A 23,788-nucleotide genomic window follows, 5' to 3' on the forward strand; every position below is an offset into this window, starting at 1 on the left:
TGTCAGAATACGCTTAACTGAAAAAATATATATATTTTCGTTTCATTATTTTCTTTCCGTGGATCTTAATGCTCTACTGATACTCTCTGGATTGAGAGGTCCTTAGTGGTCTCGTGAGTTTGGTTATTTTCTTGTGGACCTTTCATTACCAAACTAGGTAACATCATCAGTGCTGTAGTTACCTAGTTTGGTAATGAAACGTCTGCAGGGAAACAACCCAGCTCAGAGAGCACAAGGACCCCACAGTCGTCGTCCTCCTCCTCCTCCTCCTCCTCCTCCTCCTCCTCCTCCTCCTCCTCCTCCTCCTCCTCCTCCTCCTCCTCACCACAAACACCACCCCCTTCTAGCACTGATGATGTTAGCTAGTTTGGATAATGAAATGTCTGCAAGAAAAGAGCCAAGCTCAGAGAGCACCAAGGATCCCTCAGTCGTCATCGTCGTCGTCGTCCTCCTTCTCCTCCTCCCTCCTCCCTCCTTTCCACAAACTCCTTTCCATTCTAGCACTGATGATGTTACCTAGCTGGGTAATGAAACACCTGCAAGAAAGCCACCAAGCTCAGAGTGCCCCAAGGGCCTCTAATTTCAACTTATCTCCTCTGTCAGTACTGTCAGGATTCGGGTCATTCCTGCAACCTCAGAACCCAGGCTTGTTCCTAAGAACACAATGCAGTTCTTTCCACACTGCCAAGTCAGTTCCCCCCGTCCCCCAATCTCCCCTTAAGGACCACGAAAGCAGCCATCATATCTGGAGTTTCTCTTCTGATGTATGATAAGTGACACCCTGACATTAAGCCCGAACAAACGACTCCTTTGCAATAAAAGGGTAATGAGATCTCTGTGATGTTATTCCCACGAGTGGTTTAAATTGTGGGAGACACCCCCCTTCCCCCGGGAAATACTTCGCATGTTGGCGAAATGTACTTGATAATGGAAAGGCGCTGATGGTTTTCATTAACATGCTTCCATTAAGCTGAATGTCTTTGCCCAATCTCTGGGATTTAATTGCTTGGAGTGGGGAGGGTGCATGTGGGGGACCTCCTAGGGAAGCAGTATTTTGTCCTTGGTGCTCCCCCCCCTTTCATCAATTCTTAAAAGAGTTCATCCTCCCCGCCCTTTTTAATGCCGCTTCTCTTTGGGGTCTAATGAAAGCTGGTTTTAAACTGTATTGTTGCCGTAGGCAAACATTCCCCTCCTGCCTCTTCGGTCCCTGATATTTCCTTTTATAATGAAATTTTATCGTGACGCTGCTTCTGAGATGGTTCTTTAAATAGAAATGTGATGGATAACGGGTCTTTAGTGGACTAAACCATTCATTTCATTCCGTGTCGATCTGTTTCTATGTCTCATTGTTTGACGCCGGGCATTGCAGTAAGCCACTTTGTGTACAGTGCGTTCAGAAGAGCAAAGCTGAGCCCTCCCAGGAATTGGGCACGTCTTGTTTAATGAAAAGAAGGACTAGGGGTGACATGATAGCAGTCTTCCAATATCTAAGGGGCTGCCCCAAAGAAGAGGAGGGGGTCAGCCTGTTCTCCAAAGCACCTGAGGGCAGGACAGGAAGTGACAGATGGAAATTAATCAAGAAGAGAAGCAACCTCGAACTAAGGAGAAATTTCCTGACAGTGTGGAACAATTAACCAGTGGGACAACCTGCCTCCAGAAGTTGTGGGTGCTCCAACACTGGAGGTTTTCCAAGAAGAGACTTGACAGCCATTTGTCTGAAATGGGTGTAGGGTTCATGCTTAAGCAGGGGTGGACTAAAAGACCTCTAAAGTCCCTCTAAACTCTGTTGTTTTGTTCTGCTAGTTCTAGGGCTGGAAAAATAGATTGAGAGAGGGGAAATGGGTGTGAGTGGAGGTCATGAACTTCTCCCGGGTTCATTGAGGTTCCGAAGGTAGCTTTTTTAATTCAAGGAGGCGCGAATCTGCCTGGTGTGGGAGGCCCATCTACTCATTGCTGAAGAAGTTTGGCTTCTCCAAGATTGAGGCCAAGGGCTCTCCCAGCAGAGTTTTCTGAGTTTAGTATCTTAAACTGAAGGTTAAAGAAAATCAGAGCGCTTCGTGTTGGAGCTGTCCCAACTGTATCTTTGTCTGATCTGTCGTGACAAGGCAACACAAGCTAATATATTTATGGTAGGCATTTTTTTTTTACAAAGTACATGCCTGATAAGTATATTATTGTTATTACAGTTGGCGGCACAGTCAGCCAGATGTTTAGACTGGATTTGATGTTGTTATCAACCTATTGAGTCCTTCCCAAGGACTTGGGACAGGCTGATGTTGTTGTTTCATCATCATCATCATCATTACTGCTATTATTATTGTTTTGTGTTATTTTGGGTCAGCATGGATATAATTGACAGATTGTGGACCTCAGACAGGAAGTATATGACTTCCTCTAATTTTAGAGTGTGGGGTGGTGGCTTGAGTTTGTCTTTCTCCCGTCCTCTCCTCGTGACTTAATTTCTAGTTCCCTGGCTAGGAGATGGCTTGCTTGCCTTGGGTGACTCACTCCACCAACTCTACAAGAGCTTTCAAGTGTTCCATGGAAGGCTGTCTCCTTCCCAAAGGTCTGCCAGGTGCTTCACCCAACTTACAAAGAGCCTGTCGTACCCAGTGTGAAGCACTCTGATTGACCTGCCAGAATTCCCTTGTAGGGTCTTAAGCCCCTAGCTGGGCTCCAGGTTGTGTTTGACCCTTCTTCGTTCAATCTAAAACAACAACAACAACAACAAAAGGCCGCAATCCTAACCAAACAAAAGAGTCACCTCTGCTTGATAGAATTTCGCTGGCGGCCAGGATGCTTTTAGCTATTTAAAAACCCTTCTCCTTGCCAGTCCCTTTTGTTCTTGCACAACTGTTTTGACTGCCGTTGTTACAGCAAAGGTAACAGAGGGATTGCAAGTGCCAGCTCCGAAAGCCAAGATTCCTGACGGAAGATCCGAGAACTGGAAAAACAGAAATATTTGGGTTTTTGTCTAGCTGTTTGCCTGAACCCCAGGCGTACTTTGCCTTGCAATTCAGTCGACAATCCTTCTCCCTCTTTCCATTAGGAACGCTGCACTTTCAGCCTTGCCTTCGACGTTACGCCTTTCCCCTCAAATCTCTGTGTTGGGTCCGTTTGTTTGAATAGGAGCCCCAGTTCACTGGGCGGGGAGGGGGGGCTGTTTGCGTCTTCACGGCTGGGGTACCTAGCTGAAGAGTGTGTGGGAAGGATTTCCTTTGCAGATGACTGCAGTCAGTGCACGGGTGTTAGAAGGAAACGTGTGGGAAGCCCCACTCGCTTCCTTATCCTTATGCCCTTCCTTTTGCCTAATGCGGGGGTAGGCAACCTCGGCTCTTTTATGACTCATGGACTTCAACTCCCAGAATTCCTGAGCCAGCTGGCTCAGGAATTCTGGGAGTTGAAGTCCATGAGTCCATAAAAGAGCCGAGGTTGCCTATCCCTGGCCTAATGCATGAAAAAGGGTTAAGGTCTTCAGAGTTGTTTCCTGTTGTGAATTTTCAAGAGGCCGCTTTGTCTGATTGCAGAAGGAACCAGATACAAAGGAGAGATCAGTTTTCGACATTCCAATATTTACAGAGGAGTTTCTAAACCACAGTAAAGGTGAGCAGAATAATAATAATAATAAAAAAAAACCAACCCTCATATTTTCTTATCTCCTTTCACATTATGCATGTTCTCAAAGTGTTGGCATGTGCTCTTGATATCTATTCAGGGCCAACGCTGCATTCTATAGGGCTTACTCGCAGGGTAAGACTGGGAGAATATATATATATATATTTGTTTGGGTTTTGCAGTTCTGTGGAAATTGACAGGGTAGGTGCCCGGGAAATACTACATTAGTTTCAAGGTCAGATGAATGTTTAAACCAGGGCAACTTTTAAGACCTGTGGACTTCAACTCCCAGAATTCCCCCGCCAGCCCTGGTTTAAAACCTCTTAAGATTGCTTCATTCTAAAAAAAAGGATGATGTGATCCTAAGAGACATATTTTTCTGTTGCTTTGTTATAGTCAATCCTGCAGCTAATACAGCTGAGTTAAGATAATGCCAAAGCTGGCATCCTCATAGTGGCTCCCTACAGGAGCTGTGCACAATAATTGTGCAGGCCTAGGAAAATCCACTCTTAAATCCAGGAAACACGGATTTTCTTTAGCTCACTGCAGGAAAAGCTCCTTTATAGAATTTAGTCATTTATTTAGGGTATGGCATCTACAGAGGTCATGCAATTCCTTTGTGAAAGTAATGACAGATAAAATAAGGGTGCCCAGATCTGCGTTTCTTTAATGTTTGCCATTTTGCCATGTCCTAGAAAAGATGGGCAGTAAAATTACACTAGCATTAATTTACTGCGTGATTTCCCCCCCAGTTTCCTTAGAAACCCTTTGATCAGAGTTGATAATACGTAACCGTTTGATTAGAAATCTTCCAACACAGCTTAAAAAAAACACCCTTCATTTAATCTAATGAAATGCTGAGGGCATGTAGGACCATCTTTGAACATTTTTATAATAAATTCTTGCTTGCTTGCTAAAATTAATTTAAAAATAATTTTATCCTAAATAGATTTCCAATATGACTCATCAGAAACAAACCCCAAGTCTTCTTCCTTTACCTTTTAAAGATTTTAAAGAGAACTACTTTAAAGAATTTGATAAATTTGGTTAATGTTCCTGTTGCTAACATGAATTTAAGACAGGGTTTCCCCAACCTGGGCAACTTTAAGACACGTAGACTTCAACTGGCGGGCTGGGGAATTCTGGGAGTTGATGTTCACTGGTCTTAAAAGTTGCCAAGGTTCGGGAAGCCTGGTTTAAGAAGAAATTGTACTCATTTCATTTGAAACTGGGGACGTCACACTAGTTCTGCAGAATGCATTAAGGAGAAATTACCTTCAGTGTGTAAGCATGCAAATGCAAGTAGATAAATAGGTACCACTTTGGTGGGAAAGTAACAGCGTTCTGTGCTCCTTTGCATATAGTCTTGCCGGCCGTATGAAACTCGGGTGATCACAAGACAAGAGAAGAGGGGAACGCTCCTTGGTCCAAGTCTTCCCCTGCTCAGGCCAAATCTTCTGAATTTTAGATACGGGATTCTCATACTCTTCTCTGTTGTTGTTAGCGCGAGAAGCCGAGCTGCGTCAGCTGCGCAAGTCCAACATGGAGTTTGAGGAAAGGAACGCGGCCCTGCAGAAGCACGTGGAGAGCATGCGGACCGCAGTGGAAAAGCTGGAGGTGGACGTGATCCACGAGCGCAGTCGCAACACGGTGTTGCAACAGCACTTGGAAACCTTACGGCAGGCTCTAGCCGGTAGCTTTGCTGGGGTCCCCTTACCAGGTGAATAGCTCTAGCACTAGCCCTTAGACTTATATACCGCTTCATAGTGCTTTTGCAGCTCTCTATAAGCGGTTGACCGAGTCAGCATCTTGCTCCCCCAACAGTCTGGGTCCTCATTTGACCAACCTCGGAAGGATGGAAAACTTGGTCAACCTTGAACTGGTCAGGATCGAACTGCTGGCAGTGGGCAGAATTAGCCTGCCATTCTGCATTCTAACCACCGCACCTCCACGGCTCTTACACAGGCCTTTAGCAGAAGAACCATCTCCGTCGCGGGGCTATGTCCACCATCTTTCTTTTCATGCTTGGTTTTGATCTCGTTGATGTTTCACGTTTCGAGATACCTTTTGAGAATGTTTAGAAATAGTTCTCCAGGTTACACATCCCAGATAGACAGGTGGACTTCAGCTTCCATGGCTGCCTGGGGAACTTTGAGAGTCTTAAAGCTGTCAAGGTTGTGGACATTCCTGCTCTAGACTCTGTCAAGCTCCGTAAGGAAGCGCTGGGAACCTGGGTCATGCTTGAGGCTGGCGCTTCACTTTGCAGCCCGCTAGCTTACTGTCCCATTTGGTTTTGTTGAAGGTTATCTTAAAAAAAAACAAGAACAGAGCCTCAAGGTTTGTGTGGATTGGACCACGGTTGCCTTCAGAGGCCGCAAAGGCTAGTGACGCCCTGCAGATTCCCTGCCTTCCTTGGGAAGGCAGTTGCCAAGTGGCCGGTCTTCTGTTTCTGTTTTCCAGGGAGCGGGGAGACCCCCACCTTAGACAATATTGATTCCTACATGAATCGGCTGCACAACCTTATCCTGGCCAACCCACAAGACAACGAGACTCTTATAGCGACAGTCCGGGAGGTTGTGAACCATCTTGAACGTTAATCACTTGGTGAGTTTCTACCTTATCAGAGCTGAATTGAAATCTTGGCCCAGGATCCCAGGGGTAGGCAACCTTGGCTCTTTTATGACTCGTGGACTTCAACTCCCAGAATTCCTGAGCCAGCATGGCTCACCTCTCCCTTTCCCCTCAGCATGGCTGACTCAGGAATTCTGGGAGTTGAAGTCCACAAGTCACAAAAGAGCCAAGGTTGCCTACCCTTGCCCAGGCTGTAAAAAAATGCATGCAGCAATGCCAGACTCGTAGTACTCGCTCATAAATCACCAATCCTCCTACAGTGCTTTAGTTTCAGTAATGTTTATATCTTTCTATATATTTCTTTCAAAACAACAAAGAGCAGAAGCATAGTTTCTTTATTTCCCTTCCCTTTTTTCTTCCTTTCCTTTCCTTTCCTTTCCTTTCCTTTCCTTTCCTTTCCTTTCCTTTCCTTTCCTTTCCTTTCCTTTCCTTTCCTTTCCTTTCCTTTCCTTTCCTTTCCTTTCCTTTCCTTTCCTTTCCCCTCCCCTCCCCTCCCCTCCCCTCCCCTCCCCTCTCCCGTCCCTCCCCTCCCCTTTCCTTCCCTCCCCTTCCCCTTCCCCCTTCCCCCTCAATCCATAAGGCTAAATTCCTGTCTTCTCAGTTGTGAATTGCGAGTGGGGGGGGGGGACAAACAAACAAAAAACCACAAATGCCATTTCAGCTCAGGTCCATCTGTGCTGCAGAAGCCAGAAGAGCCCAACCTTTCCCAGTCTGACCTTTGATAATCACTGCCAAGTGCCGTTAATTGCCTGCTCGCCATTATCCCTTGGCGTCCGTCCGCGGCAAGTCCGTTGTCCTTCCAGCGAGCAGCCAGATGGAACAGAGGAGGGTTGTAAGCCAAGCCTGCTCCCTCCGGGGATACATCAGCCGTACTTCGGCTGCCCTTTGTCGAAGGGAAACAGCTTGTGGATGCAAGCCCGAGATTTTTCCACATCTGACGGGCCCCTTTCTTTTGACCAAGCATCTCTTTCGGGGACAGTGGTGGCGGTGGTTCTTATTCTGCCCTGAAACTGCCAAGGCTGGATTGGGGCATTTGTGATGGGGACAGCAGTGACAGAACATGGCAGTTCTGTTTAGACGGGCTCTGGAAGGGCAGCGGAGACTCCGGGCCAGATGTTTTCCTTCCTGGCTTCTCTTTTTCAACCAAGGCTTGTCCAAGGATTCAGACGCCCCAAAGGCTCCTCCTGAGGGAGTTAAGAACATGCCTTGGGGTATCCGAAGGCAAGTGTGGCTTCCTTCTTGGAAAAAATGGTTACAGCTCCTAGAAATGACAAACCACATGAAAAAGTCCCAAAGCAAACTCTTCTCTTTCTTCCTTATTTCCCCCCCCCCCCCAATGTCACATTCTCGCTTCCTAAAAATAACCTAGACAAGGCAGTCAACCGTGCTGGTTCCCAACGGGTGGGACTCCCCAAGACTCCCGTTGGCCTCGTCTCAGCAATGATGATAGTAAAAGTGAAGGAGGAGAACGTGCGGAGCAGGAGTCTCCAACCTTGGCCAATTTTAAGACTTGTGGACTTCAACTCCCAGAATTCCCCAGCCAGCCATCCCTAGTTGGATCATGAAGCATCTGCTGGTTGGGGAATTCTGAGAGTTGAAGTCCACAAGTTTTAAAGTGGCCAAGGTTGGACACTTCTGATCTAGGCGATGGTGATTTCAAAGGAGGTCACTTGTGTTAACAATGCACATCTGCCAGCCAGTGTGACACGGGAACGTTGCCAATTTATTTCCCGAGACCCAATTTCTCTCTGGACCTTAGCTGAATTGGGCTTAACTCTTCAAAGATACCTTTGCAAAATCCCAGCACATCTTCTAATCCCCCACTCTTCTGTTTTTATCTGCAGTTTCTAGGGATTTTTTTTCCCCCTTAAAGGGCGAAAGAAGCCTGGAACTTGACCCATTGTGTGGAACTCAGCCAAGAAATAGAAGGCAAAAAGTTGGAGATAAGCTCCAGTTCTTTAAAGCCTGAGGAGGACTTATGTTTTTGAGAAGTCGCGATAAGGTAATGGCCTCCACTCGGCTCAGTTTTTCTGCCCCGTCCTCCATTCCTTATCGTTTATCCACTAGCCATGGACCAACTGCGCTGAACAACACAAGGGCTGTGCTTCGCTCTCGTTTGAGTCAAGGTTGTTGTATTTTCGTGGCAACGAAAACGAAGCTCTGAAACGGTTTTTCTTCCCTTCTTCTCTGGAGGAGAGCAGTTTGCCTCCCTCTTTGCTCCTTAGTTTCATTCCAGTCCTGTCTTGCCCAACAGAAACGTCCCTGGGCTTCCCTTGGTGTGGAGACTGACCAGCCTCCTCCTGAGATTAAAAATGCAAGATCTTCACGTACACTTTGTAGATCTTCATAGTCCAACTTCTTTTTATTTTGTAGCATGCTACTTAGTATGGTGTTTGCGGAAGTCTTACTCCTCTCTCTCTCTCTCTCCCTCCGTCTCAAAACCAGGAAACGTGCAAAGAGTCTCTGTGTGTGTCTGGGAGGGGGGGGGTTACATTTCTTCCCCTTTTTTGGTAAAATGTGATGGTCCTTAAGAAATAAATGAGGTTAAAAAGGGATGTCCGTTTCTTTTGTACTACTTTCTGAGCAGCTGAAAAGTTCACCTTGTTTCTTTTTAACTATTAAAGCAGTGTTGTAGCAGGGAAAGCTGCCCAGGTACAGCCAGGTGTTCCACAGGTGTAATTATACAGGTAGCTGCAAGGGATTCTGCCCTGTAGTGATTCTGCCTGATGCTCATGACTTGCTGAACCTGCTTTTATCCCCTCCAGCCCTTTGCCAGCCTGATGCCGTCTGCGTTCTCTAGAACAGTATCTTTCAGATTTTCCCAGGCTAAAGAGAAAACCTGAGAATTAAAATCTAAAACATTTGAAGGGCTCCAGAATGGGGAAGTCTTTTAATAAATCAGGGTTTAGACTTGAACCGTTGCCTTTCAGTCAGCTTCTTCTGACAGATAACAATGATCAATACTTATTTCAGATCTTCATGTCCAATGAGTTATTTTTTATTCATTAGATTTTTATCCCATTTTTATTACTTTATAAGTAACTCAAAGTGGCAAACATATCTAATACTCATTCCCCCTATTTTCCCCAGAACAACAACCCTGTGGGGTAGGTTGGGCTGAGAGAGAGGGGCTGGCCCAAAGCCATCCAGCTGGCTTTCATGCCTAAGGTGGGACTAGAACTCGTGATCTATTTGCAAATAAGACTCATTTAACCCCCACCACAAAAGCACATTTTTTAAAAAAAAATCCAAAGGCCCTCCTTCAGTTTAATTTCGATTTGAAAATGTAAACCTTGCTTCGGTTTACAAAATCGGCTTCTCTGGGTTTCCATTCAGAACATATTCGAAGGTGCTATAATCGTCAGGCAGTCAGTGATAGGAGAAATCCCTTTTTAATTTGTAGAATCATTTCGCGACTGTTTGAAGTTACAGCGGCAGTGAAAAAGGGACTGGTGACCATTTTTCACAGTTAATGACCTTTGTAGCATCCCCATGGTCATGGGATCAAAATTCAGACGCTGGGCAGCTTGTCGGTACTTACGACCGTTGCTGAATTGGGCCCAATCGTGGTCGTACGCCAAGGACTACCTTTGCGCATTATGAATAAGTTTTGCTTTCCAACTTGACCCTCAAAATGACCTTAGGAAATACAGTTGCAACGCTGGGTAGCTGCCAGGGATCCGAAGCCGTTTGGAGTGGACGGTCCTGTCGGAGAAGCGACCGGCAAAATGACATTTCCTCCATGCTGCATCCTTTTTCCGTCCCCAAAATTGGTGCAGAAAAACAGCTGCACCCCGAAGCCAGCTCTGGAGCCTTCACTCCAGCCCAAAGGGCAGGAGACCAGTTTCCGGTTTGGCCAACATGACTTAAGCTCGTTGACACCAAGCAGCAGCTGGTCGAGCGGCGCTAACCTCGGGAGGAAGAGGGAGACAGACGGGAAAACCACCTCCTGAGTTTGTTCTCCTTACCTACCGGGCAGCTGCTGGGCTGGTTCCCTGCCTAATATCGGTCAGTGTCAAAACTCAACCAAGGTCGCAGCCTCTTCCGCCAACTACTTCCCCTTTGTAATTTACGTGGGTTTCCCTGAAAGGAGAAGAGGAGAGCAGATTCCCCTTGGATTTAGTCCTAGAATGAGCTGATCTTCGGCATCGATTTTCTTCACCCCAACGGGCAGATTTCCCAGGATGAAGGAAGGGCTCCCCACGAAGTCCCAAAGGCACTTTTCCAAAAGGCAATTGGACTTTGTTGTTGTTGTTTTTTTTCCTTTGAAAAGGTTTCATTTCTCATCCAAGAAGTTTCTTTAGTGGATGAGGAGAGAGGTTTTCAAAGTCCAGTTGCCTTTTGGGACAACTATTGACCTGGATGATGGAGAATCTCCATAGACATTCCCAACGAAGCTGGGAGATGCCACCTCGGGGAAAGGCATTCCTTGTAGCTGCTCATAGGATAACAGTTGTATCTGCATGAAGTTGTAGCTGTAGACCACACCTAATCCAGTTCAGCTAGATTTCAATCCCAATTGCGGTCATAAATCCAGGACTAAAAATAACGAACGACTTCAATCGAGGGATAGTATATTTTATTCTGTTCCTATTTTTTTTCAGAGGGCTAAATTCACCCTGGAATTGTTTTGCTTCCAAAAGAAGTTTCTACCTCTTTGCAGCAAAAGTAAGCTATATAAGGCAATTATCTTGCTGAACTGGTGAGGAACGTAAGGTTTTTACGGAAGAAATTACACTGTCACAATGGTTTAATTTGACTCGAGAGCACAAGCCGTATTTTTTTTTTTAACGCTAAGGATTTGATTCAATAATTGCAGCCTGTTTCTCTCCTTTGCCTCGTGGCTGGCTTCGCCCATTTATACAAAGGTTTTCTTGGCCCTGCCTTGGCAAACAAAGCCATCATCAGTCACGGTTTACAAGTCAAGGTGGTTAGGTTTACACCAACGAGCAAGTCACAGTCACTGCAAGGCACCGTGTGCAGACACACCGTCTCGTTTGATGCTAACAGTGTGGCTAGTTGGATTTCAACAGGAGCTCTAATAAAACATATTTTCTCCATGAAACGTGGGGGTATCAGGTGTTTATTTTTGGGGAGGAAGGTGGGAGCTGTCCCCCCAAGATGACCTCCACACCTCCTCTTGGTTCCTGACCCCTTCCCCTGGGAGATGCAGCAGTGGGCATTGCACGGGTGCTGCAAAGCCGGCATTGTGGCCGGCAGAAACTAAGTCCTCCATCCTTGGAGGAGGAGGAGGAGGAGGAGGAGAAGACCGTAAAGGAATAGCCCCCACGCGGTCCCCTTTTGCGATGTTCTGACAAGCAAAGTCAAGGGGTAAACCAGACTCGTTCCAACAGCCGTGTTACTAACTTAACCACTGCGGTGTGAGTCACTGGTCGTAAAATGGGGCAACGTTCACAACTGTCCCGCTTAGCAACAGAAATTTCTTCGGGCTCAGCTGTGATCATAAGTCTAGGACAAATCTGTGCGCAAGTCCCAGAGCAGGATTTGCCATCTGGACATGCCTCTTGAGTGCATCAGTCGGAGAAAAACCAGTCCTGGTGTGTCATTTCCTTCCATTCAGCGCCTGCATCAGCCTTTTTTTTTTTTTTTTTTTGGAATTCCTGCTCTTCTTCCTCCGAATGTTTTAATTGCTCCATGGGCAATTCTGCTTCAGCCACAGGAAGTGAGGCTGGCATGCGACTTTGGCCATGGGAGAAACAAAAGAAAACCTCTTTTTTTCCCGGGGGGGGGGAGAGTTTTGCTCTTATTGTTTAGGTTCTCACAAGGCGGCAGCTTTGTGCGTTGAGTGTGTGCGAATGTGTGTGTGTGCAGCTGTAGAAAGGAAAGGAAAGGGAGAGGAAAGACACCCCAAGAGACAGAACAGGAGAGAAACGGTAGCTCAGGTTGCAGATTTCCAGCAGGCGAATCAAGCCAGCCCCTTCCGTATTGCATTGCTCAATCTTGGCAGTTGTTTAGATGCCTGGATTTCAACTCCCAGACTTCCCCAGCCAGCCATGTTTCTGGGAGTTGAAATCCAGGCATCTTAAAAAGACCGCAAGGTTGAGAGACAAAGCTCTAACCCCTTTAAATGTCACTTTACTCTTTTAAAGCATTGCCGTGGCTGATCTCATCATTCCTCATCTGTTTTTCAAAGGGACCCTTGGCACAAATTTGCAGGCTGGAGACTGCTCACGCAGTTAATCCGGCTTGTTTGCTATTGTACGGCATGCGCAGTGTGTTTATTTCGTGTATGTGTGTGTATATATATATATATGGGTGAATTCCGTACATTCCCCAAACGCTTACCAGACGGGAAGGAGCGGAGCCAAGTCTTTGCCCTCTGTGCAATGCAAAGGATTTGACAACCAGAGGGTGACTCTCTTGTTTCCAGATGTTTTTAACACAACTCAGTGTATCTGATATTTTGGGGGAGAAGCACTGCCATCTAGTGGCCTGTCTTGGGTGTGCCCTTCAAATTCGGAGTAACCCTGGAGAGGAAAAAAAAATCATTAGCTCTGTAACTGCATCTTTTAATTAATATATATACAAGGAAAAAGTGTCAAGGAGCTCCGATCCTTGGTAAATTATATTATTAAGTCTTTATTGATTAGCCCTTGGGCCATATCAAAGTGCAAAGTTCCAGCAACAAATTGTTACTAGAATTTGATAAAGGCAATTTAAAATGGAATTTGATAAAATACAGTTTAAAATGGAATTTGATAAAATACAATTTAAGATGAAATAGTAATAAAATACAATCTAAAATGAAATTGTAATAAAATACAATCTAAAATGAAATTGTAATAATGTACAATAATTTAAGATATAGATAAAATATGATAACATTATATTTCGGAGTCGCCCTTGCAATCTACCCCAATCAGCCCCACATATGCAGATCTCAGCTGGACCATTTTGTTTAAGTACTGTGCTACGTTAAATGTTATTTTCAAGTTCTGGCCAGACATAAGGTAAGTTATTTTGATATGGGGATCCCAATGGGTCATTCATTTGGTATATAGACCAAGATACCTGTCTCTCACCCTCTTGCTGTGAATGAATAAAAATCACATTTGAGCTTTAAGCGGGGGTAGGCAACCTTGGCTCTTCTATGACTCGTGGAGTGTTCCTGAGCCAGCACAGCTCGTGATCTTCAACTCCCAGAATTCCTGAGCCCCCAGGAATTCTGGGAGTTGAAGTCCACGAGTCATAAAAGAGCCAAGGTTGCCTACCTCTGATTGGCATTCCTGATCTTGTAGAGAGGGCATCATAAATGCCTCAGTTCCTAATTAACATTTTTGGCGGGTCTACTTACAATTGTTTTTATTGGTTGGAGGCTCATACTTCTTAGGATGTCAGATACAAATGAATGAATTGTGGCTTAGCATGTTAGCTGAGTCAGCTTCTGTTGGGGAGCCGGGAGATGGTTGAAATGCTGGCTTGGCTGCAATACCGGGGCCATCTCTTACTTGCACTTAAAAAAAAATAGTCAGAATGTTAAATCGGTCTCTTTCAACAACAGTATCGGAGGTCAATGGATTCCTTGAAGCCTGACGTGTTTTTCCTGCTTTGGCTTATCAGTAATTTTTACCTTACATTGCCATTTTTTCCCTTCCTAAGTCCCGGATTTTGACTGCATTAATTTTAACAGGGATGGTTTGTGCAAATATTTGCCTAGGTGTTTCCTGCTTGCTGACTAAATGAGCATAGCTTAAGAAGAGGGTGCAAAGACAAAACCAGACCTTGGGGGGGGGGAGGAGAAAGAGAAGATTTCTCTTAAGTTCTTCTCCGAAAGAAATAAAAAAGAAGGGAAAAATGGAACCAGACTGAACCCCCCAAAGCGTCCCCGAAGCTTGCTGGGAGAAACAATTTCTGGATGAGGCTGAAATCCTGACAAGGTCAGAAGACGGACATTGTAAACTAGGCTCTTTTATCTCGCAGGAAATAGGAAAATAAGTTTACAGATAAAAGGGGAAGATAATAAATAACCAGACAATCCCTTGGAAATTCCCTGGGGCTGGTGGTAATGCGTTGCAATCTGCGCATGTGGCAAACACAGACTCGGCGTTCGTAGTGGAATCAGCAGGAGCCCTTTGCAATATTCTGGAGAAGATGGTGAATGAATTTCAGCCGTCCTTGCTAATTTGTACCTTGTGGATTACGTTTATATCTTGCATTTCCTCTTAAGAGTTCAAGGTGATTTTGGTGGAATTTCTCTTACTACGCGATGGGGTGGCCAGAGCAGCCAAAAGCCATCTAACCGAGTACAGGTAGCCCTTAGGACCCAGGACCACAACTGAGCTCAAACTTTCTGTGGCTAAGCGAGACGTTTGTTAAGTTTTGTCCCATTTTACGGCCTTTCTCGCAATGTTGTTAAGTGAATCACTGCACTTGTTAAGCTAATAGCAAGGTTGTTAAGTGAATCCGGCTTCCCTCCTTGACTTTGCTTGTCAGAAGTTCGCAGAAGGGGATCACATGACCCTGGTACCCTGCAACCGTCATAAATATGAGTCAGTTGCCAAGAATCTGAATTTTGTTCAGGGACGCTGCGATGGCCGTTAAGTGTGAAAAAATGGTGATTTTTTTTTCCAGTGCCATTGTAACTTTGAAATGTCGCTAAGTGAACTGTTTTTAAGTCAATGATTACCTGTATTTGAGAGAGGGGAAATTGTCCCCTTTGTTCCTTGTCCCCCCAGCCTCTCCTAGTTTCAACCCACCAGTAAGAAAGACACCGTTTCCGTTTCTTCAGCAAATGGAGCCATGATGGATGGCTTTTCGTGAGCAGTGGCTGCCTAAGTCAGCATCTCATCAGCCACGAAGCGCAATTTATTAACCTCTAAACACAGGCTAAGCAGACACTCTGTTATTTTAATTTGAGATGTGAGTTATACAGCCGGTGCCTTCTCCAAGGAAACCCTGCTGAGTGGGTGTTTCCCCTTTTAGTTAACCTTGGAATCCGCTTCACCCCCTAATTTGAGAGACGGCTTTCCTTCCTCACCTTTCATTAAGGGCGAAGAGCTGCACGGCTACCAAATTTGGAGAGTTTGGGGAAAATATATATATATATAACTTGTGGGGTTGCAAAAACCCATTCTTTCTCAATAAACAGGCCTTGAATTAGGTTTGGGGTCCTCACTGATTTCTCGTTTACACTGAAGCTGTTAAATCTTCATTTATTTTCTAGAGGGGAATCTGAGCTCAGGCTGAAAACCTGTTGATGGTTGATTTCACATTTGATTTTTGTGGTTTTGGTTTTGCACGTCAACTCCTCGGATGAGTAGGAAACCCTATACCATTTCAGACAAACAGTTGTCCAATCTCTTCTTGAAAACCTCCAGTGTTGGAGCACCCACAACTTCTGGACAGGGAAGCCGATTAATTGTCCTCACTGTCAGGAAATTTCTCTTTAGTTCGAGGTTGCTTCTCTCCTTGGTTAGTTTCCATCCGTTACTTTTTACTTATCTCTGTTTGAGCCAGCATTGTCCAAAGACCCTTTCCGTGGTCACGTGGCCAGCATAACTATAGGCCGAGGTACACGGAACACTTACCTTCCCACCAGAGTGGTACCTATTTATCTACTTACATTAGCGTGTTTTCAAGCTGCTAGGTTGACAGGAGCTGGAGCAAGGAACAGGAGCTCACCCCATCATGTGATACTTGGATCTCAAACTGCCAAACTTTTGGTCAACAAGCCCAGTGTCTTAACCACTAGGCCACCTTCCCCCCACAGTTATATCATAACTCAGTCTAACATGAGAGCCTAGATGGGGCACTCTTCAAACATAGACCCACTAGCCCCAAGGCTTTCTGCCAATCAACAGCTCCTGAAAGAGTTAAGCCCTTTTTAGTGAGACGGATTCTTGCCTGTCCTTCTGTAAGGTCTCCCTGCATAAAAACCTTCCGTATTATATTTGTCATTAATTCTGACATCTCTGCTTTACAATCCTGCAGCAGCGTGATGGAATCAGTGAAGTTTTATATCAAAAATGCTCGGCGAAAAACAATTGTCTCCCTCCTTCCCTCTTTCAACCAATTTTCCGCAACTCCCGGAGGGGAAAATGTGTGGAAAAGCAAAATATTTCAACTGCGTATTTTTGGTTTCCAGATGTTCCAGGAAGCAGAAACAGCCTTTCAGTGAAACAAACAGTTGCAAACTATAGAGAGGTTTTCGTTAGTCAGCGGCACACACCAAGTTAATGAAATATATATCAATGAGCAAACTTTGAAACCAAGTTTGACAAAACTCCTCAGGCAGGACACTTTGCCCCCAATTAGGTCTTATTCGGGTCTCATTATATCCAGCTGTTTCATCCCTGCCTACATCTTGAGTGACCTTTTTTTTCTGAATGCTTGCAGGTTTTAGAAAAAGTCAGTTTGGAAGGAGCAACCATGCAAATGAAGAAAGATGCTTAAAATATTTCTGGTATCCAAGAGGCATGTGGGCCTTTTGCACAGCCCAGAGATTGGGGGGGGGGGGGAAAGGGGGGGCACGGAAAGAGCTAACATTTCTCTGCAAACTGACTCTGTCCCTGGGTCCCAGATCTTGTTCTGGGACCCTGACCTCTTGACAGCCCCAGCTGTTTGCAGCCTTGGTCTGCTAATGGCGACCAAAGAACCTTTAATATTCATGGAAGTTTAAATATTTAATATCACAGCCATTATAGATCCCTTTAAAAAAGACTGTTGCTTATTTCTTTTCTTTTCTTTTTTTAAAAAGAAGTGCCCCAAATCTAAAATGCCCTCCTGAGAGACTTTACGGAGCTTAACCCCTGAAATGAATTATGCAGCTCAACTCTCCTGTTTTGCATCTGAGGTCTGGGTTACGAGGAGACAAGAGGTCACTGGAGAGAACTGCATAAGCTGTTCTTGTTCTGGAGGCAACGTTTTACGGGCCAGTATTCTGCACTTATAATGGGGGGGGGCAGTCTGGAGAGGCTTAGTTAGCGATGTTATATCAATTCAGTCTAGAGCTTTGTGGCTTCATTTTATCAAGGAGAGAATATCAATTTAGGACGTAAGGATAACATGAAGCTCCTGCTACTAATATGTCCATTAGATCTGATCTCAGTTGATTGCCTACCAAAATAGTCACGGAACTTTTTCCTTGCAATAAGGCCTCCATTAAATGGTTGGATTGGATTGGATTGGATTGGATTGGTTGAGTTGGGTTGGGTTGGTTGTGGTTGTGTTGTGTTGGAATGAATTGGGTTGTGTTGTGTTGGGTGTGGTTGTGGTTGTGTTGGGATGAATTGGGTTGGATTGAGTTGGGTGTGGTTGTGTTGTGTTGGGATGAATTGGATTGGGTTGTCTTGGGTGTGGTTGTGATTGGGTTGGGATGAATTGGGTTGGGTTGGGTTGGGCTAGGCATGGTTGGGTTATGTTGTATTGCACTGCGTTGCCTTGCCTTGCGTTGTGTTACAGTGTATTCAGATATGTTCTTACAATGGTCTTGAGCAGTTATTAAAACAATGAATCCCCCCTTCCCCAAATTCTGCCTTCCTGCTTTCTGAATACTTGCTAGAACCGACACCTAGAGCCACAGGGCTGTTTGTGGAATCGTTTTCAGAGGGTTGCGGTGGGTTTTGGGGACAGAAAAATCCTCCTCCTTTAAAAAATGGCGGGACTCTGAAGCAGCGTTGCTGACCAGCGTTGCTAAGGCAGAGGAAACACAGATTGTGCTGTTGCTGTTAAGCAGACTTGTGGTCCTTTGGTGGGATTATCGTATTGCATGAACGAAACGAAGCAGAACAGTTTTTCCAGAGCCTCGCATGCCTGCTTAAAGGTCTCAAAATCCCTTTGAGGAAAAAGATAAGTAAATAAATTGCAATGGAGAAAATAAAATGGATTTTAGCCTACACGTGCTTTCCCTTTCTTGATCTACGAGAAACATTTCTCTATCAATCGCTGGTGGGGGGGAAAATCGAGTCAATTAAACGAAAGCAGCAACATCACATTCCCAACGTGTTTCCCTGGCATCCACGAGAAGGCTGTCAGAAGAGTATCATAATCCAGAGCTTCTTCTGAATTCTTGGTAGCATTTCACTTCCGAAGATCTCTAGCTCTACAAACTGATGGAAACCGGCACGGTTTCTGAACTGCCAATAAAACTCCAGATCTGGCAGTTAGAAAGAAGCTAATGGGACGATGATTTATTACGTGTTTAAATAAAGGTGTTTAGCTGAGGCGAGAAATTGCAAGCCAGCTTGTCAACATTTGGTTCCCGATAAATATTATTAGAAGCGTGACACGATCACCCGCAGGAGAGAACAGGAGCTGTCAGCAGGGCTTCTGAGAGAGGAATTCTCCCAGACTGTCACTGCTGTGTGTCTGTTGGCAAGGAGCATGTTATCTGAGCAGAGGCATGATAAATATCCAGGAAATAAGAGATAAATAAAATGAACATCTCTTGAGTAAGGCACTCCAGGTTTGGATGATGTTCTATGAAACGTCTATGGAGATTCTCCCTCATCCAGGTCACGGTTGTCCCAAAGGCGCTTTTTTCAACTTTGTTTTTCCTTGAAGACCTTTCGCTTCTCATGCAGGAAGCTTCTTCAGTTCTGCTGCAGTTCTATACAAAGCTCCTTTGAGTTATTCTCAAGAAGAAGGATGGAGGAACAAGAAGTCCACACCCTTGGCTTCATCTAGACTTCCACTGTTTTGGATTCCAAATTGATCCCCGTTACGGGATCGGCTTAGTTTGGGTTGGGTTGGGTTGACTGATTGGATTGAGTTGGCTTTGATTGGGATGGGTCATGTTTGATTGGGATGGGTCATGCGTTGCATTGTGTTGTGTGGACATTTTCAAAAATAGAGTGGATGTCTGTTTGAGTGGGATGGTGCAAGGCTCCTGCACTGAGCAGAGGGTTGGTCTAGATGACCTCTGAAGTCCCTTCCAGCCCTGTGATTCTATGTTCTATGTTCAGTTCTGTTCTGTTCTGTTCTTACGATGGGTCTATTAAAATAAGGAATCCCATCCCAAAGTCCTGTCTTCAAGCTTTCTGAACATTTCGAATAACTATGACCAGGATCACTGAGAATCTCCATAGACACCCTGTGTTAAACCATAGCTTATTTTGGTCACCACAATGGCTAGGCTTTCGTATCTCCTCAAAGCTGCATGTTTACCAGTCACAACAGCTTGATTCATACCATATGCCGAGTTATAATGTAGTTTAATTTTGATGTAGTATGTTTTGTAAATCAGCCGTCGTGGTTGACTCAACAAACCGTGACTTCACACAATGTTTGTGATCTGAAGCATGCCTTTTTTCCTCTTTCTGAGCCAGAAAACATTGAGGCTTTCTGCAATTTTGGTAGGGCTTTTAGTGCAGTGTTGCAGAGAAATACAGACAAGAGGCAGAAAAAAAAAATAACGCAACTCCCTCATCTGAGACTGCTACACAATGCTAAATATTTGCAGCCTGATTGGCAAAAGGTACTTCAACAACTTTAAAAAAAAACTTCCCCTGCAAATACTTTAAATAATTGCTGCATCTGTGATTGATGTCAACAACATAGGTAATTACCCCAGAGATTAAAACAACAACTTGATTTTTTTCCCCTCCCAAAACCTGCAATTTAGTTAATTATTTACTTTGCTCACCTCTCTAACCTTGTTATGCTTTTAAATGAATGGAAATATTGATCTTGGAATGGAAGCTGGGAAGCAAGACAAACCTGAACTGGTTTAATTAGGATACCAAAAGTTCTCTGGATGAAAAAAGTCAGCTAATCTTGATGATTTTTTTTTTACCAGTTTTTCACCGCTGTGAACCACTGCAAGTTTTCACTAAATCACCTGGTCTTTGTCCCAAGGGTGCTTTTCCAAAAGACAACTGAACTTTCTTTGTTTTTCTTTGAAAATGTTTCGCTTCTCATCCAAAAAGCTTCTTCGGTTCTGACTGAATGGTGGAGGATGGAAGGGTTTATATTCCTTGCAGTCACCTGGTCTGAGAGTTGTTGAGGCCACTTGGAGGTTTATCCTTGCCCTCTGGGTCACCTCTACAGTGGAAGATCGGAGAAGGTTCCCCACCCATTTGAACTACCTGTCTAGAACAGAACAGAACAGAAGAGAACAGAATAGAAAATATGGAATGGAATGGAATGGAATGGAATAGAATAGAATAGAATAGAATAGAATAGAATAGAATAGAATAGAATAGAATAGAATAGAATAGAATAATAGAGTAGAGGGAAGGAATGGAATGGAATGGAGTAGAATAGAAAGGAATAGAATAGAATAGAATAGAATAGAATAGAATAGAATAGAATAGAATAGAATAGCAGAGTTGGAAGGGACCTTATAGGGCATCTAGTCCAACCTCCTACCCGAGCAGGAGACTCTACACCAGGCATGTCAAACTCACGACATCACGTGACGTCACGTGACATATCGCGACTTTTTCCCCATTGCCGGCAATGGGGAGGGTGCAGTTTTGTCGTGATGCATCTGGCCCCCGGGCCGGCAGTTTGACATGCCTGCTCTACACCATTTCTGTCAGATGGCAGTCCAGTCTCTTCTTGAAAGCTTCCAGCGATGAAGCTCCCACAACTTCTGAAGGCAACTTCTGTTCCACTGGCTGATTGTTCTCACTGTCGGAAAATTTCTCCTTATTTCCAGCTTGAATCTCTCCTTGATCCGTTTCCATCCATTATTCCTAGTCTGGCCTTCAGGTGTTTTGGAGAATAGGCTGACCCCCCCCCTCCTTCCTCTCTGTGACAGCCCCTCAAATATTGGAACACTGCTATCATGTCACTCCTAAGTCCTTCTTTTCACTAGACTAGCCCTGCCCAGTTCCTGCAACCGTTCTTCATAGGTTTTAGCCTCCAGTCCCCTCATCATCTTTGTTGCTTTTCTCTGCACTTTTTCTAGAGTCTCAACACCTTTTTTTAATGGTGTGGTGACCTAAACTGGTGGCAGTTGTTCTTCCTCAAGATTCTCCTCCTGGTTCTTCCCTGCCTGTTGAATCCTCACCCAACTCTGATCAATTAGATGCTCTCTTCCCTACGTGATTCTACCAGTGCTCCCAGGACAATTAGGATTTAAATTGCCTGTTACCGCAGGTCATGGAAACACAAGAGGAGTTGAAACCATTAAACAAGATTATCCCAGCTTCTCTCTCTTTTCCCTGCCCTGTCGGCTCTCTTCTGGCACCTTCGATTTAGCCCTTGTTTTCCTGATTTATCTATGCAGGAGCTTGGAGTGGTAGCGTGTCTGAGAGTCAAGTTCCAAGCCCCTCTTGAACCCAAGACCGCCCCATGAAGAGACATCACGACCACTTTGCCCACAAAGCCAGACCCCCAAATCGATAACTCAGGTCCATTTCAGCCCTTCATTTTTCTGCACCGGGAAAGAGGAATGTGGGGCGCTCCTTCTGTGCAGCTTGATCTTTTCCAGTCCAGGGCCCAGAGCTCCAGAAAAGTCTGCGCCAGCCTTGGGGTGGGAGATCTCCTGCCATTTTGCTTCGGCAGCTTGAAGAGGCCTGGCCGAGTCAGGTCCTCCGTGCCAGGTTGGCAGAGGTGATATTTAATAAACAGATCTCCGAAAGTCACAATCTGTATTCCTTCCTGAGTCTCAGGGTGACCCGAAAGGGCAAACGAAATAATAAACAAAGGGCAGATTCATTATTTATAAGCAGCCCCAGGACATGGGAAACAGCTTGGCGAATTAACTAATCAAGAGCTTGAACGTCCAACGGTCTCTCATTCAAGGAAATGTCGGGATTTCCTCAAAGCTTGGAGTGATTCAGAACATAGAGTAGTCCTCAGCTGAAAGCCCATTCATTTAGTGACCATTTAAAGTTAACAACGGCACTGAGATAAGTGACAGGACTTATGATTTATGACTGCTTTTCATACTTATAGAGGTGTGGTGGCGCAGTGGTTAGAATGCAGTATTGCAGGCTGATTCTGCCCACCGCTGGGAGTTCGATCCTGGCCAGCTCAAGGTCTACTTAGCCTTCTGTCCTTCTGAGGTCGGTAAAATGAGGACCTAGATTGCTTGGGGATAAGATGCTGACTCTGTAAACTGCTTAGAGAGGGCTGTAAAAGCCCTGTGAAGCGGTATATAAGTCTACGTGCTATTGCTATTACGACTATTATATACCATCCTCGTGGTCACGTGCTCAAATTTCAGACCCTTGGCAACTGGTTCAAATTTATGACGGTTGGCGGTGTTCCGGGGTCATGTGATCCCCTTTTGTGATGTTCTGATGAGCAAAGTCAGTTAGGGAACCCAAATTCACTTAACCGTGGCACGAAAGGTCGTAAACTGGGGCAGAGCTCACGTAACCAGCATCGCTTAGCAGCAGAATACGAGGTCTACGTATACAGCTCCTTTGCTAAAACAGTTCTCACCACATCGCTACAGTAAGAAATGTCCCCCCCCCGTTCAATGCTAGCCGTCAGCGGGTCTTTTTGTGAAATTAGCCACAGAGGTAAGCAAGCGAGGATATCCCCACCTGGAATATCATTTCCATTGCTTCTGGGAAAATCTTTCTTAGCGGATGTTTTCACTTAGGATCGGACACGATGCTTTGGGCGAAGGATAGCAGACAAAGTCCCACCGGTGGCCATCCGTTGCTACAAGAATGACAAATCCCTGAAAGAGGGTGATTTTTTTTCCCAAAAGGGAAAATAATAATGTCTGTAGCTGAAATAATTAACAGGAACAAAAAGAACCCCAAAAAACAAAACCCGTTTGCCACACTTAGCTAATGAAATGGAAAACGAATATGCTAATGGAGTGGCGAGGCTGCACAACAGCAGTTAACTCTGGTGCATGCTAAGTATGTCGTTTTCGGAGGCTCATAAGTTGGTGAAATCAAAACCAATTTTCTTCCAATTTGCTAAAGTGCAGGCACTTTGGCAAGGGCCTCCGCCTGTAGGAGCTTGAAGTGCTGAGCAGAGATTTCTGGATGCAGGTTGAAAAGCCAATTTTTCATCACAGAGCACACTAAATTGTCTTCCTTCCTTCCTTCCTTCCTTCCTTCCTTCCTTCCTTCCTTCCTTCCTTCCTTCCTTCCTTCCTTCCTTCCTTCCTTCCCTCCCTCCCTCCCTCCCTCCCTCCCTTTCTCATCCTTGGCAACTTCAACATAGATGGATTTCAACCCCCAGCGTGGCTGGCTGCGGAATTCTGGGAGTTGAAGTCCACCCATCTTCCATGTTGCCAAGAATGGGAAACATTGCCCTAAACTGAAGTTGGGGTGCCCTGGGTACCCCCAATAGGAAGAGCCTTGGTGGAGCAGTAGGCTAATGCCTCCTTAAGTAACACCAGCTGCCTGCAATTAGTGCAGGTTCGCATCCCACCAGGCTCAAGGTTGACTCAGCCTTCCATCCTTCCGAGGTAGGTAAAATGAGGACCCAGATTGTTGGGGGCAATTAAGCTGACTTTGTAATAATGCCGCTTGGGGTGTGTGTGTGTGTGTGTGTGAAAGCCCTAATAAGCAGACATATACATAGAATGAAGGCTACTGCTAAGCTTGTAAGCCGCCCTGAGTCTTTGGAGAAGGGCGGGATATAAATGGAATTAAAAAAATAATAA

At 45.1% G+C, this 23,788-nt stretch overlaps 1 protein-coding gene across 4 annotated transcripts in view; it reads left to right on the forward strand.

The window, feature by feature from the left end:
- HMG20A (high mobility group 20A) overlaps positions 1-14,998 on the forward strand; it is a 45,792-nt gene extending 30,794 nt beyond the window's left edge. For 2 of the 4 annotated variants that reach the window (XM_083371127.1, XM_083371128.1), the window contains exons 8-11: positions 3,528-3,603; positions 5,120-5,335; positions 6,076-6,219; positions 8,091-8,795. In XM_083371127.1, the coding sequence (XP_083227253.1) occupies positions 3,528-3,603; positions 5,120-5,335; positions 6,076-6,212 (429 nt within the window). In that variant the 3' untranslated portion in view covers positions 6,213-6,219; positions 8,091-8,795. Of the gene's footprint in view, positions 1-3,527; positions 3,604-5,119; positions 5,336-6,075; positions 6,220-8,090; positions 8,796-10,852; positions 10,932-14,942 lie in introns of those variants that run through there. The other 2 variants (XM_083371129.1, XM_083371130.1) reach the window with 2 other exon arrangements.
- The last annotated feature ends 8,790 nt before the right edge of the window (positions 14,999-23,788 follow it).

The sequence above is a fragment of the Vipera ursinii genome, assembly GCF_947247035.1.
Source record: "Vipera ursinii genome assembly, chromosome: 11".
Lineage (NCBI taxonomy): Eukaryota > Metazoa > Chordata > Lepidosauria > Squamata > Viperidae > Vipera > Vipera ursinii.